Source organism: Vitis vinifera, chromosome 15 (assembly GCF_030704535.1).
Source record: "Vitis vinifera cultivar Pinot Noir 40024 chromosome 15, ASM3070453v1".
Taxonomy (NCBI): Eukaryota; Viridiplantae; Streptophyta; class Magnoliopsida; order Vitales; family Vitaceae; genus Vitis; species Vitis vinifera.
Window position 1 is genome coordinate 15,606,900 of NC_081819.1, and position 17,702 is coordinate 15,624,601.

At 33.3% G+C, this 17,702-nt stretch overlaps 2 protein-coding genes across 5 annotated transcripts; both read left to right on the top strand.

Moving 5' to 3' along the window:
• The first annotated feature begins 1,126 nt into the window (after positions 1-1,126).
• LOC100249550 (uncharacterized) lies at positions 1,127-9,324 on the top strand. Of its 4 annotated transcripts, XR_009467853.1 has the most exons (15): positions 1,127-1,232; positions 1,569-1,661; positions 1,756-1,901; positions 3,316-3,388; positions 4,603-4,677; positions 4,772-4,882; positions 5,046-5,088; positions 5,869-5,965; positions 6,503-6,605; positions 6,687-6,782; positions 6,901-6,936; positions 8,342-8,441; positions 8,777-8,861; positions 8,965-9,147; positions 9,196-9,324. XR_009467853.1 is itself a non-coding variant. In XM_010663075.3 (14 exons), the coding sequence occupies exons 2-14, from the start codon at positions 1,578-1,580 to the stop codon at positions 9,092-9,094; spliced, it is 1,179 nt and encodes a 392-aa protein (XP_010661377.1). In that variant the 5' UTR covers positions 1,127-1,232; positions 1,569-1,577; the 3' UTR covers positions 9,095-9,324. The 4 variants fall into 4 exon arrangements, 3 of the variants coding, with proteins under 3 accessions (XP_010661377.1, XP_010661378.1, XP_019080942.1); XM_010663075.3 differs by having other exon boundaries at positions 8,965-9,324; XM_010663076.3 differs by having other exon boundaries at positions 6,904-6,936; positions 8,965-9,324.
• A 566-nt stretch (positions 9,325-9,890) lies between these two features.
• Positions 9,891-13,500, top strand: LOC100244389 (transcription termination factor MTEF18, mitochondrial). Its single transcript, XM_002272858.4, has 2 exons — positions 9,891-11,977; positions 13,171-13,500. Exon 1 carries the CDS (start codon positions 10,018-10,020, stop codon positions 11,701-11,703), a length of 1,686 nt encoding a protein of 561 aa, XP_002272894.1. The 5' UTR covers positions 9,891-10,017; the 3' UTR covers positions 11,704-11,977; positions 13,171-13,500.
• Positions 13,501-17,702: the final 4,202 nt, after the last annotated feature.

Genomic DNA, 17,702 nt, shown 5'->3' on the forward strand with positions numbered 1-17,702 from the left:
TGCCAACTGCGGCTTTAGTGCAAAAATGAAGCCGCATTTCCCAACTGCGGCTTTAGTGCAAAAATAAAACCGCGTTTCCCAACTGCGACTTTAGTGCAAAAATGAAGCCGCGTTTCCCAACTGCGGCTTTCACTATAATGACGAAAAAAAATATTTTTTAATGATGTGACACCTACGTGACATCAAAGAGGCCATTTTGAATAATAGTTTCAAAATATGCCTGTTTTCAACATTAAGTTTCAAAAATGGGTCATTTTGACCCAAAACTCATTTTCTTCCATCTTCTGATTCTTAATGATAAGTAATGACTATGGACCTTATTTATTTATTATTTATTTAAAGAAAAAAAAAAACCCTTTCATCTAAGCCTCATAATCCCAACCCTACTTTTATTTTATTTTTCTTTTTATTTATTTATTTTCATGATTTTTTATGATTTATTTCTTTATTTATAATTTTTTATTTGAAATGGAGGCTGAAAAAGCTTAACGGCAAAGTGATAAGAACAAAATTAAAAAAAAAAAAGAAACTGTAATAATTGATAAAGCCCAAAAGGCTTAGATCAAGTGTTAAAAGGGCCTAAGAGCCTATTGGTAGTTGGGCTTGGTTTAGTCAGATCAAGCTCAATATGAAGGAGCCCAATTCCTTAAGGTGATGTGGGCCTGTCTAGAAATCACAATTTTTTTTTCTCATTGTATTTTCAAAAATAAAAAATCTTTATATTGAATGAAAATATGAAATATTAATAATTAAATATAATAAATAATAAATAAAATAAAATTATAAAGATTTATTTTATTTTCAAAAAAAAAATAGGAATGGTTTTTTTAAAAAATTTAAGTCAATTTTTGCCACCAAAAAAGATCATAATATATATATATATATATATCTATATATATATATATATATTTATTTATTTATTTATTTTTTAATCCAAAATATAAAAATCTTATTATTATTTAGTGAATAAATTAATTTAAAAATAATATTTAATATTTGGATTGTTAGTATTTTTTACCTTTTTTAAAAATATAAATCTAAAATTTTTGAAAACAAAATTAAAATTTTCTATAATGTTGGGGTTGGATCAACCCGACCATAAACAGGTCAAACCCGACCAGGATCGGGCCAAGGTTTTTATACCCTAGTACGATTACACGGTAGGGTTTATCTGAAAAACCCTAAACTCAACCAACATCAACACAGTTTGCAACTCCTAAAAATCTCCCTCTGTAAGTTATTTGAATTTTCTCAAAATTTCGTTTGGCTCTCGGGAAAACACAAGAAAAGAGAAAGTTACCACCTTCTTCAACCTCTCCAAAACCCTAATCCTATTTCTTCTCAAAATTAGGAAGAAGATGAAGGATAGGTGGGTGTTGAGAGGTTGAAGAATAGGGTATTTTGGATACTTAAATTTTATTTTTCTAAAAGAAGTGTTGGATGCATAGAGACTTTTGAGTGGATCCATTTAACATTTCTCTTTGTTTATATATTTGTTGTAAGAATGGCTTGATTAGAGCCCTAGGGAATATCAAACATGAAAACATTTATTTGATTGGGTTTTTTAGGGTTTCAAAATGAGGTTGCCTTCGAAACGATTGCAAGACGAAGACTCCTCTTCTGAGGATGACAGGGAGTTGGAGCATGAGGAGTTAACTCCTGTGAGTGCAAATTAGGAACGTTTTTTTCGATTTTGGAGTTTGCTTGATGTGTCATAACCGTGTTTACAATGATTTTCAATGAAATGGTGTACAGGAGGTGGAGGAGGAGGAAGAGGAGGAGGAGGAGGAGGAGGAGGAGGAGGAGGAGGAAGAGGAGAATGACTATGAAGATGTTCATGGAAAAGATGCAGAGATGGAGGAGCTTGAAAAGGAGTATATGGAGCTTCAGAATAAGGAGCAGTAAGAATTTTATTTTCAACATCAAAACCATACATGCATGTGCTTGTTTGTAATTGATGATTGATGATGATTTTTTCTTTTGAATTTATTACATTAATGTGGGTTTTACTATATTAGCATATATTACATTGAGAATTTGCTTGAAAAAGAGAATTACCATAAGCTAAGGAATTTGTACTGGGCAGTGGGTTCAATTATCATAGTTTAATGAATTATAGTATTAGACTATTAGTTGCATAGGCAGAGGCGAGTTAGAGTGTGAACTGATATCAGCCAGCTGATGAGGTTGCAGGCTGGGTATGTGGAAGGGTGGGGTTGAGGACTATAGATGTAGCAAAGAGATGCAATTTTTAGAGCATGGTATGGGTGGGCAGTGGGGTTACTGTTCTCAGTCTGAGTTTAATTTGACTTCGATGGGTTTTGCAGAGAATCCTTCTACATGAAGGCATTGGAGAATGGTGGGATTGCCCATTGGTTGAAGGGAGAGTGATATGGATGGCTTCAGGAGTGAACTTTGTAATGAGGTGTGGCCGTTGACAATGATGGTGATACTGTTTGGTGTTTAATGATTTTGAGAGTTGGGATTTTAGGGTAACATTAAAAATACATCCTATAAAAAAGTTAGCATTCCAAATATAAGAACAAAGTCGGAAGAAAGCAAAAATAGAATTATTTGGAAAACATTTGTAGAAATCCAAAAGTTGATTTTGTGGGTGAAGAAAGTGATCAATGGTGAGGAAAAGGATATGCTGTCAAAATATATATTTCTGGAACAGTTTAGGAGTTTTATTGTAATTTAGTACATGGATGTAATGTTCTGGTTACTTGGGAATAATTTAGGGGATTATTTTGGGATGGGCTGATGAAAATTTTGGGATATTCGGGAATAGTTTTGCAATTTTTGGCATTATGAATTTTGAGATGTCCATCTTAGTTGGTTCTGATGTATTTGATGTGTGAGCAATATCTGAGATAACCAACTATTTGCAGTCCAATCAGAGTAGATATATATTTTGCTTATAGTGAAGCTATTCTGTGTTTTCCTGGTTCAAATTTTTTTGTATAAATGAATGACATGATACATGAAAAAAGGCACTTTGATCTAGTCTAGCCCCTTGGGATTATACATCATTCTTTGGTCCATTGGTAGTTTAAGTGCCATAAGAAAACAAGGATGGTCATCACAAGCATGCCTGGTAATTAAACTCATAATGTCCTCATAGTTATACTGTGTTTGGCTAAACTATTCACATACTGCCATATACTTATTATGTATTAGATCATGATAGAAAATGTATACACTAGTTTAAGGTATTGTCTTTTCAATGTTTAATCTTGTAATCTTTCCAACCTTTCTATTTTTTAACCCTTTTCTATATATGAAAATCATTTTTCCCTTCTTTGTTTCATTCAGAGATCTTTTGAAGAATTTAAGGTCTCATAAGGATGAAGATCTTCTAAAAGGTCAAGCAGTGAAAAACCAGAAGGTATTGTGCCTTCATTCTTGTTACTTGACATGCAGTCATTCAAATTTTATTTTTAAGGTTCACTTGGTGCTGTTTTTTTATCACCTAAAAGCTCTTTGACTATCAAAGAGATTTATGGTGCATTTTGGTTACATCCTAGAGTCTCATTTTGTGCAGCTCAACATGTTTAAAGGTTTTTGTTTAGATGTTGAGGAAGTTCACAGTGTTTGTTTACATAATAAAGCACTTTAAAATAGAATAGTTTGAAACTTTTTGGTAAATCTAAGAGTGAGATGGTTTTTGTAAAAGAGTATTTAGGTTGAACTTTAAAAATATTTTATTTATTTATTTATTTACATATGGGTAGATTTGTTTTTAAAGAATTTCTCATTAGAAGAAACTGCAACAGCGCTGAAAAAACCTGAATCATTTGTAAGGTAAAAGATGCCAGAGGTCAAAAAATTCATTTTTTAGGAATGTAGATGAGCTTATGGGAATTGGTCACCTATTGACTTGAAGATTCTTCTTTACAAAGATATTTTCAAAGAAAAAACTTCTTCTTTGCCTAGATCTTTTTAAATAAACTCTTCACTACCACAGATGCATCAAACAGGCCAATCTTTATATGATTGAAAGCTCTTCCATAATGAACTACTTCTGTTGCACCTTAGTTCCTGACAATAGCTTCACTTTTCAATTGAAAATACTTTGTAGTTTCTGAATGCCTATTTCTTTTCTTCATAATTTTTTGTTATTAACTGACACGAAATATGGGATGAAAAATAATAAGTTATGTTTATTAGATTGACTATACACACAGTTTATTTAGGAGATTACAAGAGAAGAAATAGGAAACAAGAGACATAATAGGAAACTAACTTATTCCAAAACTAACTTATTCCTAAATCATAAAACTATCTATTTACAAAAATAGGAAACTAACATAATAGGAAAATAATTCTCCTATTCTATTTACAGCTTAACATTAACCATAAAACAGGTTTTTGTATATTCAGTGTACACTGGTGGTTCCTTAGTTGTGTCATTTCCTTTTGAAGAATACCTGATGACATTTATATCTTTCTTATTTCCATATTAATATTGATCATTAGATATTGTAATAATTTGATGTATTTTATTGTTGTTTTCCTTCATTGTGTGATTTGTGTCATTTAGTGAAATTTATATTTCTTTTTCCTTAAAATATTGATACTCCTCCCCACTTTTTCCTGAAGGCTCTCTGGGACAAAACTCTTGAGTTTAGATTCTTACTTCAGAAAGCATTCTCAAGTTCAAATAGACTACCTCAGGTTTGCTCTGGTTACATTTTATTTGCATCTATAGCTAATTGTAGCCCTATTTTACTTTGGAACATTATGGTCAGACATTATGAATTGTCTGCAGGAGCCAGATAGGTCTTCATTCTGTGACTCTGATGAGGGAGTCAATGTAGCATATTCAGATTTGATTACCTCATCTAAGAAGACTTTAGATTCTTTATTGGAGTTACAGGAGGTATGGTTGTTCAAAAAATTTATTGTCTATGTCATCTTGCTCAATGTTAGGTTAACTTTCTAATAATTTAACATGAAGATAATGCATGCTTATTTTTACTGAAATTACATGACTTCCAGTCTCATCTCTTTGCCTTGTGTAATTTTTCTTTTTTTTTTGGCAGGCTTTGCTGGATAAAAATCCATCAATTACTCAAGCCACAAATGGTATGGCTCAGACTTTGCCATAGTTTGTTATTCTGTGATCTGTTTATCAGGCAGTGTTCTCTTTAGCTTTTAGCATATCTCAGTCAATAAAATTAGGTTGGGATATCTTTTTCCTTTTTCCTTTTTTCTTCTTTTGTTCTTTTGCCTCCCAATGAAAATTTCAATGTTCTATGGCTATCTGGACTAATTTATTCATGGAAGTTCTTTAGAATATATTCTTTCAAGTAAGCTGATAATAGCTTGGACATATATTTCTACTTCTGTTGGAGACTCTTTTCCTCTCTGATTGGATAGAGCTTTTATAGTGTGTGTGCATTGCTTCTTCTGCCTCTAGTCTGGTGTAGACAGTTTTAATTTTTATACAGCATTATACATTTCTACTTTTTGATCAGCAATTGTACATCTTGGAGGGATTGCTGGTTCTTCTTTGTATTTATTATTCAATGAAATGAATATGTTTATTTCTGATAAAAAATAATAGCATGGAAATGCCTAAAGAAGTAAAAACCTGTGGGTGCACTCTTTTCTTTCTTCTGGAATTCTGCTGCCTTAGTTTCCTTAATCTTGCCTACACAGCTTGTCATTCTTCTTATTCCTAGTGACATTTCAGAATTTTTAACTTCCTTTCCAGTGTGCTGTTTATCAGTCTCCCAAGTCTAATCCATGATGTACAGTTGGCATGAAGAAGAGAATGAATGGAAATTTAAATTCAGATTTGAACTAGTCAGTGAAATCAGTTTTGATGTGTTTTCTTGTCCTAACATGTTTCCTGCTCTTAAGGTAATCCTGGGCAATCTTCCAAGGGTTTAGAAACTTCTAAGAACTTGGATGTGAAAGGTGATGAGGAATGGCAACAGATTTATCAAATGCATTCCAGGTGAAGTTATCATCCCCGGGAAAATTATATATTCATAAGTTTTTCGCATATTTGTAATCACTTCATTAGAAAAATTACATATGCACTTTGGCATCTCCAAAGAAAATTTCTGGGTCTGAATCTATTAGCTAAAACGCATTTTCTTGCATATGCAACACATTGGCATTAGAAGTAGGTATATTCTTGAATCTCCCTACATATTGCCTTCAAGTTTACACTTTGGCACTCTCAGTTGGATGCTTTGGTGCATTTTGTTCTGTTTGTTGTCTGAAAATGTTTGACAAACAAAAAAGGGCTTTTACATAGAAACCATACAGAGTGGGCAAGATGAGCTTCTTTGAGATTAATGAATAATGAGTTCACTTGGTCTTGAAATGAATGGTTGGAAAATGCTGCCACCTGAGTTTGAAAACAATTTCATCTGTTTAGCATTTTCTATATTAGAGTTTATGCCTGCATGCATTTTTAGGCTTATGCAATTAACGTTTCTTAATTTTGGCAGTTTGAATTAACTGAGTTGAATGCTGGTATTTGTAGAATAGCTCCTTTCAGGGACAAATCGATAGACAAATGGCAGAGAAAGACAGAGGTGTCAACTGGTGCTGCTGCTATTAAGGGCAAATTGCGTGCTTTTAATCAGGTTTGCCCCTATTACTGAATAGGTGTCCATGTCCTTTGAGCTGTACAACAGGACTCACCTGATTCTCCTTTCCAATCACAGAATATCAGTGAACAAGTTGCTGCTTATATGAGGGATCCCAGTAGAATGATCAAGCAAATGCAACTGAGAAGGTCAACAGTTGGCATATTTGGGGCCGTAAGTTCATATATATCCCAATTTGCTTAATTTGATCAGTAATACAGATGTTCTAACAATTTGAATATGAATGATTTAAAATTTGTGCGTTTGCTTATTACCATGATTTGTTAATCAGCAGGTCCCTGATGATGTGGGCAGTTCTAGAGAAGAGGTAATTATTCTGTGCCTATGGTTGACTTTATTTGAACTCTGGTTTGTTTTTAAATCCAATACCCCACCTACATCAACCAGAAGAATGGAGAAAAGAAAAATGAGAATGCGACAATTCACATGACAATGGTCCACACATGGATTCTCCCTCCTTTGGCAATTTGCATAGCATTTGAAGGCACAAATTCATTATTAATGATCCATCACCATGACTACTCTATTTAAATTGCTAGTATCATTTGCATTGTCAGATCTGTTTTTCTTCAACAATGTTATTTTGGTCAATAGTTTTCTACCTTCTGATGCAATGTGAAACTAGAGTTGCCACGGTGGCAATTCTTGGTGGGCTTGAAGGCAACCTGAACCCAAGAACTTAAAGATTTGAACAGGTTTTACAATTCTACCTCAGGGTGGAGGTGTTCAACCCAAGCTCAGATCGGGTCATGTTGCCTGAGTTGGGTCCCAACCTTGGGGTGGTGGTGTTCTCAACCAGAGCTCAAGCTAGGTCAGGCTGTGTTAGATTTGTTTAAGTTGGTGATTGCCTTTTACATCTTACAATTGTCTGTTGATCAAAATAACCTTAACCTATCGCCATGGTGTCACTAGATGGAAGGTTGAAATAACCTCGAAAAACAATAAAAAAAACTTGCAACAAGTTATCATGAAGTAGTATAGTTTTATGTTGTAAGTGATCTGAAACCAATTAGAATTAGGAAATACTTTGTTTATAATTTTATATCAGATTTTTTTCCATAATTTTAAAAAAATGCCAGATGGTATGGCCAGCAATTTCTCTTGGCTTTACTTAAATAGCTTTTTAACCTTAAAATCTCATCTGCTTTGAAGCATTTTAGTGTATAACCAAACACAATGCAAAGCAGAGCTTTTAATCAGTCCAGAAGCTGTATCAAACGAGGCCTTAGTAAAGTGTGTTTGGAAGTCCGAAGTCCTATGGAAATTGGATATATGTTAATAAATTTTCTGTACCATTATATTCCTGTGAGAGTCACTTTAGAACCATGATCACATGATGGTAAAAAATTTGAAATTGCAGGATTCCATCAAATCCTAAAAACTGATTGTAGTTCTGGTGATGGCTTCAGTTTTTTTGGATAACCCAATTTTTAATGATGTTTCTTTGCCTTAAAATGCTGTATAAAAGAAAATGAAGCCATTAAATTCCACTGGACTTGGAGATGAGGCTCATAGCTTGGTGCTAAAATGTGATGGCCATTATTAAATATCATGCCATCCCTTAGATCTTTCCTGCTTTTTCAATGAAGTGTGAAAAATGAAAATATGTTATTTACAGAATATGATGTCCATCATCAATTACCAGACAAAATATTGAATTGTTTTTCATCAAGAATACTAGATATTTATTTGATCCTCTTAATCCTGATCAGGAAGTGCATGCTGATGGCGACCCTGAACTGCTGGATGATTCTGAATTTTATCAGCAATTACTGAAGGAATTCTTTGAGACATTTGATCCAAATTCATCTGGTAACATCATCTGGCATCTTGTATATACACATGATTTGTGCTTTGTGACTTGAATGTGAGAGTACCATAGCTTTCAGAAAGAATCAATTTGGATATCTCTGGATTACATAAGTTTAGCTAGGTATCCTGGTTATCGGGCTTTTATATGGTTAACTGGTTGGACAATGAGAGGGGCATTTTTCACCTTTATTGTCTACATCTATCTGAAGAACAGTGAAGGGTGTTCCTCCACTATACTTTTCTATGGGCTCTCTCAATTTTGGGTTGTTGAGATGTTTTTAACCCTTTACAATGGGTTGTGATTGTTGAATGTTTTCTCATTGCTTCATCTGCAGAGACAGCCTTTTATGCTTTGCAGAGGCTAAAAACCAAGAAAAGGAAGATCGTTGACCGGCGTGCCTCAAAGAGCCGCAAAATAAGGTAATGTTATTTGATAAAGACCCTCGTCTCTACTTTCCTCATGTTCTAAAACCTAGCATTTTATGATGCAAATGAATGATACATATATATATATATTTTGCAGGTACCATGTTCATGAAAAGATAGTAAATTTCATGGCTCCTCAGCCCATGAACCTTCCTCCAATGGCTCCTAAATTATTTGACAACTTGTTTGGCTTGAAGACCACCCATCAGCCTGCTTCTGCAGTCTAGCAGTTGTCCGGCATCAAAAACACATTTGCTTGAAATTTTGTAAGATGTTAGAAGTTGATGTAAACAAACATATATATTTCAATGGTAATTCAACCAAAGATGTACGAGTACAACACACATCATTCAACATGTTATAGGGATTTTATTCACTCTCCCCTTGGTGTAAGATGGGGGTAATGAATTCCCATTCCCATTCCCATTGGCAATGAATTACATGTCTTCACTTTTAATTGAATTCCCATTATTATTTTTATTATTACATGATGGAAGAAATAATTCAAGCAATTTAATTGAAAAACATATATTCATATGAATTAAATTTGGGTACTCACAGCCAAACCGCCATGTTTTTTTTTTTCATTTATGGAAAGAAACTATAAATTACGAGTATTTACACATTTGATCGAAAGTAATACCTGTTTAAAACTTCAAATAAGTAATTTTTTTCTTAAATTATTTTATATTTTACTTTAATCGCATCCCAGTAGTTTATAAAAATGATTCTAAATTTTTTTTGATGAGAGTGAGTTAATTTTTAAAAAATGTAAAACATTTTATATTTTCATACTTAAACTTTATTCATATTTTCATTTCTAAAAGTGACGTATTTCATTTTTACTATTAATTGTTACACTTTCATAAAAGTAATTGGGAAGGAAAATATAAAAATAGATCAAAAATTTATATTTTTTAATATTCTTTATTATGAAAAATATTCAAAAATAAAAATTAAAAAATTATTATCATATAATAAATGAAATAATTATAGTAATTTAATTGGAAAATAATCTAGAGCTGTGTTCGGGCAATTGATCATGGAGGAACAAGCCTTTTTCACAGAGCCAAACAATCTCCGCCTGGGCTCTGAAATGTCAGTAAAGCCCTGCTAAAACCCTAAACCCCTCCCAGAGCCCTAAGCCACCATGCCCTTCCTCTCCACCATCACCATCACCTCTCTCTGCACCTATCTCTCCCGCCAACTCAGCTCTCTCCCAAAGAACTCAAACCTCTCCCACATCCCCTCTAAGCACAGATCTCAAGCCGTCCTGCTTGCCCAAAAGGCCCTCACGGACTACTTCCACTCCACCAGGTCCTTACCCTTCCTCTATGCCGAGCACATTGGCAGGAATTCATTTTATTCTTTATACGATCCCATTTCGAAGGTCGAGTTTTCCCTTTCCTCCTTCGCCAAGAGCTTTGAGAGGTTCCTCAGGTACCATCCCATCAACGAATTTGAGTTTTTCTTTGAAAGCATTGGGATAACCCAGAAAGAAATTTCTGGGTTTTTGCCTCCCAACAAATTCTTCTTTGCGGAGGATGGAAGGATCTTGAATGCGGCTGGTGCGCTTTCGGGTTTCGGGTTTCCATGGAACAAGCTCGGGATACTGTACAAGGCGGAGGCGTCGATTTTCGATAAGGATTCGGATGATTTATCTCGTAGGTTGTGTCGGTTTAAGGATTATGGGCTTAGTAATGTATCTGTTATTGGAATTTGTTTGGCTTTTCCGTTTGTTTTGGGTGGGAAGGGTGATTTAGGTGTTGAAGCTGGTGCATTGTTTGATGATTTGAAAAGGGTTTTTGTGGATTTTGATTTGGGGAGTTTTGTGGAGGAAAATGTGGATGCTTGGTATGAGATTTGCAGGAAAATTAGGCTATTTTATGATCTTGGTTGTGAGAAGGGTAAGATTGGAGAACTAATGGGGAGGAGTAGAAACATTTTTCTCGAGTACTCGGAAGAGGTTTTAGTTAGAAAGATGGATTTCTTTTGTAGGTTGAATGTTAGGAAGGCAGGTATTGGCTTGTTGCTTCTAGAGTGCCCAGAGATTCTGAGTTTTGATTTGGAGGCACCAGTAATTTCAGTGATGGGTTTTTTGAAACATTTTGGATTGGGGTTACAGAAGTCGAAGTCTGTTGCCCGAATGTATCCATATGTTTTGGGAAGAAATAAAATGGCTAATTTGCCTCATGTGATGAGAGCATTGGATCTTCATGAATGGTTTTTTGGTATGATGAAGAATGGGAATCATCGGCTGCTGGGTAATTATGTTTTGAGTCATCCTGATGAAGACTTGGATGAAGATTATAGAGTTGGCTTAGAGAAAATTCAATCGTCAAGAACCCCAGCTCACACAATTAATAAGCTGAACTTCTTGCATGGAATTGGGTATGGGGAGAATCTTTTGACCATGAAGGTCTTGGAACATGTGCATGGTACTAGCAGTGAGTTACAGGAGCGGTTCAATTGCCTTCTCCATGCAGGACTTGAATTCTCAAAGCTCTGCACAATGATAAGCTTTTCGGCAAAGATCCTAAACCAAAAGCCAGAAATTCTTGAAAGAAAAGTGAATTTTCTCATCCAGGAAATGGGGTTATCTTTGCAGTACCTTGATGTTTTCCCAGCATATTTGTGTTTTAACTTAGATAACAGGATTAAGCCTAGATATAGATGCCATGTGTGGCTTGCAGAAAATGGTTTGTGTACAAAAAATTACTCACTTGCAAGTATGATTGCAACTAGTGAGAAAAGCTTCATAGCTCGCCTTTATGGCATTCATCCAGCTGTTCCCAAACTTTGGTTAGAGTGTTTCTCGCCCCAAAAAGACCAATGATAGTTGGCAAAGGACATTGGCCTTACAATCCTTTTACCAGTTTATTGTGAATGATGAACTTATTATTGGTCCGTATGGTCTAGGAATCTCACTATGACAATTCAGGACCATCATTGTGAAACGATACTGGGAGATAACTTGTTTCAAAATCATTTCATATTTGAGATTATCACAAGATTAAGTGACCTGTCATCGAATATGGTGGATCTATTTCGGATCTCCACCAAGAGTAGCAGCTTTTATTTCCTCTGCTCCTGCTTCTCAGCCAATACGGGTATTGAATTTTAGCATTGTCCTATCTGTTTCATTGAAAACCCCATAAAATAGCTCATTCTTAGTGTAGCATTTGAATGATATAATGACATGTGTTATCAGGACTAGGTTTTGTATATCATCTGTAAGCATTTGTACTTATGACCCCAGCCATCAAATGTAAAAGATGCTTGTTGAACACAGGAGTATGAATTTGTAAATGGATTTTTTTTTGTGCATTTATGAGTATCTGCTTGTCAAACTCAGGTAGCAGTAGGTTCTTCACGATGAATTTGTAGAAATTTTAGCGTCATCACAAACATATCCATTTTAGTGTAATGTCCTATTATGTTATTTATTTATTTTGGATTCCTTTTCCAGTCAGTGAAGAGTCAGGGGGTGTTTGAACATAGCATACTAAATAGGATTTGTCCTCTTTCTTTTTTATATGATTTTGAAGGCTGTTCTTGAAGGAGATCCTGAAAAGGATCTAGCTTTCAGGGGCTATATAAGCAGAATGGGATTCTTATTGATTTCATTTCCATGTCAATTCTGATCCTATGATTCCAGAATTCTGAACGGCTTCATAGAAAATTCAAATTTGGTTTATTCACTACCCTGTGTAGCAGTGGATTAGATCAGTGGGCTCTTAAAACTATATATCTGAATACTGGATTATGGACTAGGAAATAATAATGAGAAGAATGTGAAATTGGGTTTTTGTTGCATTTTAACTTTGCTACTGTTGCCTCTATGGTCTGCCATTTCATTATTTGATAGCAAATGGATTGTCAAACTAGGAAAAAAATGTAATTGAAGCAGAAACTACTTAGAAGATTTTCATGCATCTTAGACAACGATAACCCCAGTCTTGATTATGAGGACTATCTTGAAGATTTACAGGTAGTCCTTGGGAAATGATTTATTTCGGTCTCACCATGGAAAACAATGCCCTCATTTTCTTCACTCATCACATCCACCAGGCCAGGTCCTCTTGCCAGCAAGATGAGCCATGGCCACAAGCTCTCCTCCTTTCTTCATTTCTTCTTTTCCTTTTTTTCTTTTTCTTTTAAAGAAACCCAGCCTTGAAAGTCGTCATCAATTTTATAGTTCAGAAAATTGTAGGTGTTGGCTGATCCTTTGTTGTTTAGTTGCCAAAATCTCAATCCTTTTTGTTTTTTTTATGTTTGGTGTAACTTCTTGAGGCATTACCAGGTAGCTTTTGGCAAAGCAGAAGGTGGATGGATACATATATTTTTCAGATGATACAACAAGCTAGTGCTCAACATTCAGTGTAAATTTCCTGCCTTCAAAATGTTTATTTTCCCACATTATGGTTGTTGTGAAGTGTTGCAGCATATAACAGGATTCTGGGGAAGACAGCTCTTTGTTCTAATTATTTTCTAGTGGGAAACATTCTAAGGTTTTTGCAGAAGTGCATATCTTGAATCTTAGCTTTAGTCTGAAGCCATGCATATGGTAGAAAAAGTACACAACCGTGAAGTGTAGGCACCAGTTTTTTTATTTTCAAAAAAATTCATGGTACTGTTTGGCCGTTGTTTCTTGTTTTCAGCTTTAAAAAATAAAGTAAAATAGAAAATAATTTTTAGAGAACAAATAGAAGTTGTTATCAGGTTTTTTTTTTTTAAATAAAAGAACATAGAGAAATGAAAAAAATTAAATAAAATCTGACATATATTATTCTTTTTCTCCTACGATCCAATGCCGATACTGGTTTTTTAAAATTTCTTTTAATTTCTCTAAATTTTTTCATTAAATAAATAAATTCAAAATTAAACTACTGGATATATAAAATTTATTAATTGTTAAAAATAATTTGAAACTCAAAAATTGATTTAATTAATAGTAAAAAGTTGTGGAGCTAAATTATAAAAGTTAGGGTTATGCTAGGGCACCGAAAATCACTTTTCGGTAGCATGCCCACTTTTTTTGGCTAATAGGATTAAGACACATGGCATGCAAAAAAAAAGAAAAAAGAAAAAAAAAAGAAAACCAATTCTTAATCCCATGCAACACACATTTTTATACTTATTACAATAACCAATTATATTTCAATGACCAATTATAAAATCATGTTTAATGTAATTATTTTGTTTGGGGAATTTCTTTTATGAAATAGAAAAATAAAGAAAATTTTGGAAAAAGAAATTGCAGTTTATTTATTTTTGTAATATAAAGTGATTAAACCCAAGTGGTAAAGATAAAAATTAAATTTAAAATAAACAAAAAAAAAATTGAAAATAATTTGGTGATATAATTTATAAATTAAGGAAAAGTAAATTTAATTTATTTTAACATCAAATAATTTGTTGACAAAATTTGATGAATAAGTGTGAAAATCAATATAATTGGTTTATGAAGTGAAAAAAATGGGAAGAAATAGAAAGAAATTTTATAAAATATATATTAATTTAAAATTAAATTAGTTGTGTACTAATTATTAATTGAGAATAATGACTAAATTATTTCTTAGTGTTTAAATTGAATTACACGACAAAATTGGTTGAAATATTGAAAATACGAAAAATGTATAATCACTAACAATATGGAAAACCAAACCCTTCATTGATTTTTTTTTCATAAATTTCCATTTTGAATTTTTTTAGGTTCCATTTAACACTCTCAAAATGTATTAAACTTATCTAAACAATATCTAAGTGATATGAAATCCCAATTTAAAATAAAAAATCAAAAATCAAAGAAGTGGATAGTAGGGGAGGGCACGAAAAATGTGAGATTCCCTCACTAATTTGTTAGTATTTATAGATTTTGATTTTTTTCAGCCATCATTTAAACACCCACTAAGTGTAATGAACGGATTTAAACAATATCTAAGTTATACGAAGTCCCTAAACATTTTTAACACATTATATAAGCGGAGAATGGAGAGGGTTCCTCACATTCTTCGTACCTTTGCTAATTTTTGAGTATTTTTGGATTTTTATTCTTCTGAAAATCATTTGACTACTTCCTAAGTGTAATGAACCTATTTAAATAGTATCCAAGCCATATGAAGTCCCCAAAAATTTAAAAAAGTTTAAAGAAGTGGAGAATGGGAAGGGTACGAAGAATGTGAGGATAATCCTCACATTCTTCGTACCCTTGCTAATTTTTGAGTATTTTTGGATTTTGATTTTTTCGGGCAACATTTCAACACCTCCTTAGTATAATGAACCATTTAAACAATATCCAAGCCATATGAAGTCCATTTTTTTTTGAAAAGTTCAAAGAAGTGGAGAATGAGGAGGGTACGAAGAATGTGAAGATTCCTCACAACCTTCGTACCCTTCCTAATTTTTAAGTATTTTTGAAGTATGATTTTTTCAGGCATCATTTGAACACCCTTTCAGTGTAATGAACTCATTAAAATAATATCCAAGGCATATCAAGTCCCAAATTTTTTTTTTAAGTATGAAAGAAATGGAGAAATGGGAGGGTACGAAGAATGTGAGACATTCTTCGTAACCTTCCTATTTTTTTTTATAGTATTTTTGGATTTTGATTTTTCCGAAAATCATTTAAGCACCTCCTAAGTGTAATGAACCTATTTAAACAATATTCAAGCCATATGAAGTCCCCAAAATTTTTAAAGAGTTTAAAGAAGTGGAGAATGGGAGGGGTACGAAGAATGTGAGGATTCCTCACATTCTTCATACCCTTGCTAATTTTTTAGTATTTTTGAATTTTGATTTTTTCGGAGATCATTTGACCACCTCCTACATGTAATGAACCTATTTAAACAATATTCAATCATATGAAGTCCCCAAAATTTTTAAAAAGTTCAAATAAGTGAAGAAATGGGAGGGTACGAAGAATTCTCGTACCTTGCTAATTTTTTAGTATTTTTGGATTTTGATTTTTTCGGAGATCATTTGACCACCTCATACATGTAATGAACCTATTTAAACAATATTCAAATAATATAAAGTACCCAAAATTTTTAAAAAGTTCAAATAAGTGAAGAAATGGGAGGGTACGAAGAATATGAGGATTCCTTACATTCTTCGTACCTTGTCTAATTTTTTAGTATTTTTGGATTTGGATTTTTTTGGAGATCATTTGACCACCTCCTAAGTGTAATGAACTTATTTAAACAATATTCAAGCCATATGAAGTCCCCAAAATTTTGAAAAAGTTCAAATAAGTGAAGAAATGGGAGGGTACGAAGAATGTGAGGATTCCTCACATTCTTCGTACCTTGTCTAATTTTTTAGTATTTTTGGATTTGGATTTTTTTGGAGATCATTTGACCACCTCCTAAGTGTAATGAATCTATTTAAACAATATTCAAACCATATGAAGTCACCAAAATTTTTAAAAAGTTCAAATAAGAGAAAAAATAGGAGGATACGAAGAATGTGAGGATTCCTCACATTCTTTGTACCTTGTCTAATTTTTTAATATTTTTGGATTTTGTTTTTTGTGGAAATGATTTGACCACCTCTTAAGTATAATGAACCTATTTAAACAATATTCAAGCCATATGAAGTCCCCAAAATTTTTTAAAAGTTCAAAGAAGGGGAGAATGGGAAGAGTACGAAGAATGTGAGGATTCCTCACATTCTTTGTACCATTGCTAATTTTTTAGTATTTTTGGATTTTGATTTTTTTGGAGATCATTTGACCACCTCCTACTTGTAATGAACCTATTTAAACAATATGCCAGTCATATGAAGTCGCCTAAAATTTGTAAAAAGTTCAAAGAAGTGGAGAATGAGGAGGGTACGAAGAATGTGAGTATTTTTCACATTCTTCGTAACTTGTCTAATGTTGAAGTATTTTTGAAGTATGCTTTTTCTGGCAACCATTTGAAGACCCCTTACGTGTAATGGACTCATTTAAATAGGTTCCAATCCATATGTAGTGTTACCTAATCACATGCCCAAAAAAACTACTTTTTAATTAGTCGAGAACAATCTATGCATGAATCCAACACTTTAACATCTTACTTCATTATCTGTTAAGCGATCGACCAGATAAATGCTACCGGTTTACCCATATTCTCAGTCGGTAGACACTGCCATTTCTTACGATGAAGCACCAAAATGGCCAGTTTCTACTGGTTCCAGAACAAATATCAACCGCTTCATATGGTGGTTGACTAGTACACAAATATCCTTTACATGTCATTTTGGTTTTTGATCTGGTGATTTGTACCCTCAAATGGTATTACCCAATTAAGACATAGATTGGTCAATTAATGGTAGTGATCCAAACCCCGAGTTTTTTATATAAGAGCAAAAAAATTATACAAATACATTTTTCTTACCACCACTGCGTTGGCTTTTCATATGTCGTAACATAACCTTATTCATCATTCATGAGATGATATCAGCCCACCTTAGAATGTATAAAAGAACATTACTTTGTTTTCTTCATTATATCAACAATTTATGCTGCATAAGTAATCTTGTCAGGCCTACATAGTTCTTTCACCAATTTCTCAAAATCATTAGGCTCAAGAGTTAAATTTTTATCATTTAGATCACGAATCAATTATAAGCCTTCTCTTATGCTCCCTACAATACACAAGCTCTTCAGCATGCATGAAAAAACATCTCGTTTAGCCATTTGAGAACGCCTAATCATGTCATCTGCAATACAAAAGCCTTCCCATAATGTAATTGATCATATGAACATATGAACATAACATGTTGTACCTACTCACATGGCAAAATAAACAACTTTTTAATAATAGTAGAACAATCTATGCATGAATCCAAAAA

Coding starts and splice junctions, on each gene's coding strand:
- LOC100249550 (XM_010663075.3), top strand. CDS start 1,578: ATGAGGTTGCCTTCGAAACGATTGCAAGACGAAGACTCCTCTTCTGAG. Junction 4,883..5,045: donor CTTTATTGGAGTTACAGGAG/GTATGGTTGTTC, acceptor TTTTTTTGGCAG/GCTTTGCTGGATAAAAATCC. Junction 6,937..8,341: donor TGGGCAGTTCTAGAGAAGAG/GTAATTATTCTG, acceptor AATCCTGATCAG/GAAGTGCATGCTGATGGCGA.
- LOC100244389 (XM_002272858.4), top strand. CDS start 10,018: ATGCCCTTCCTCTCCACCATCACCATCACCTCTCTCTGCACCTATCTC.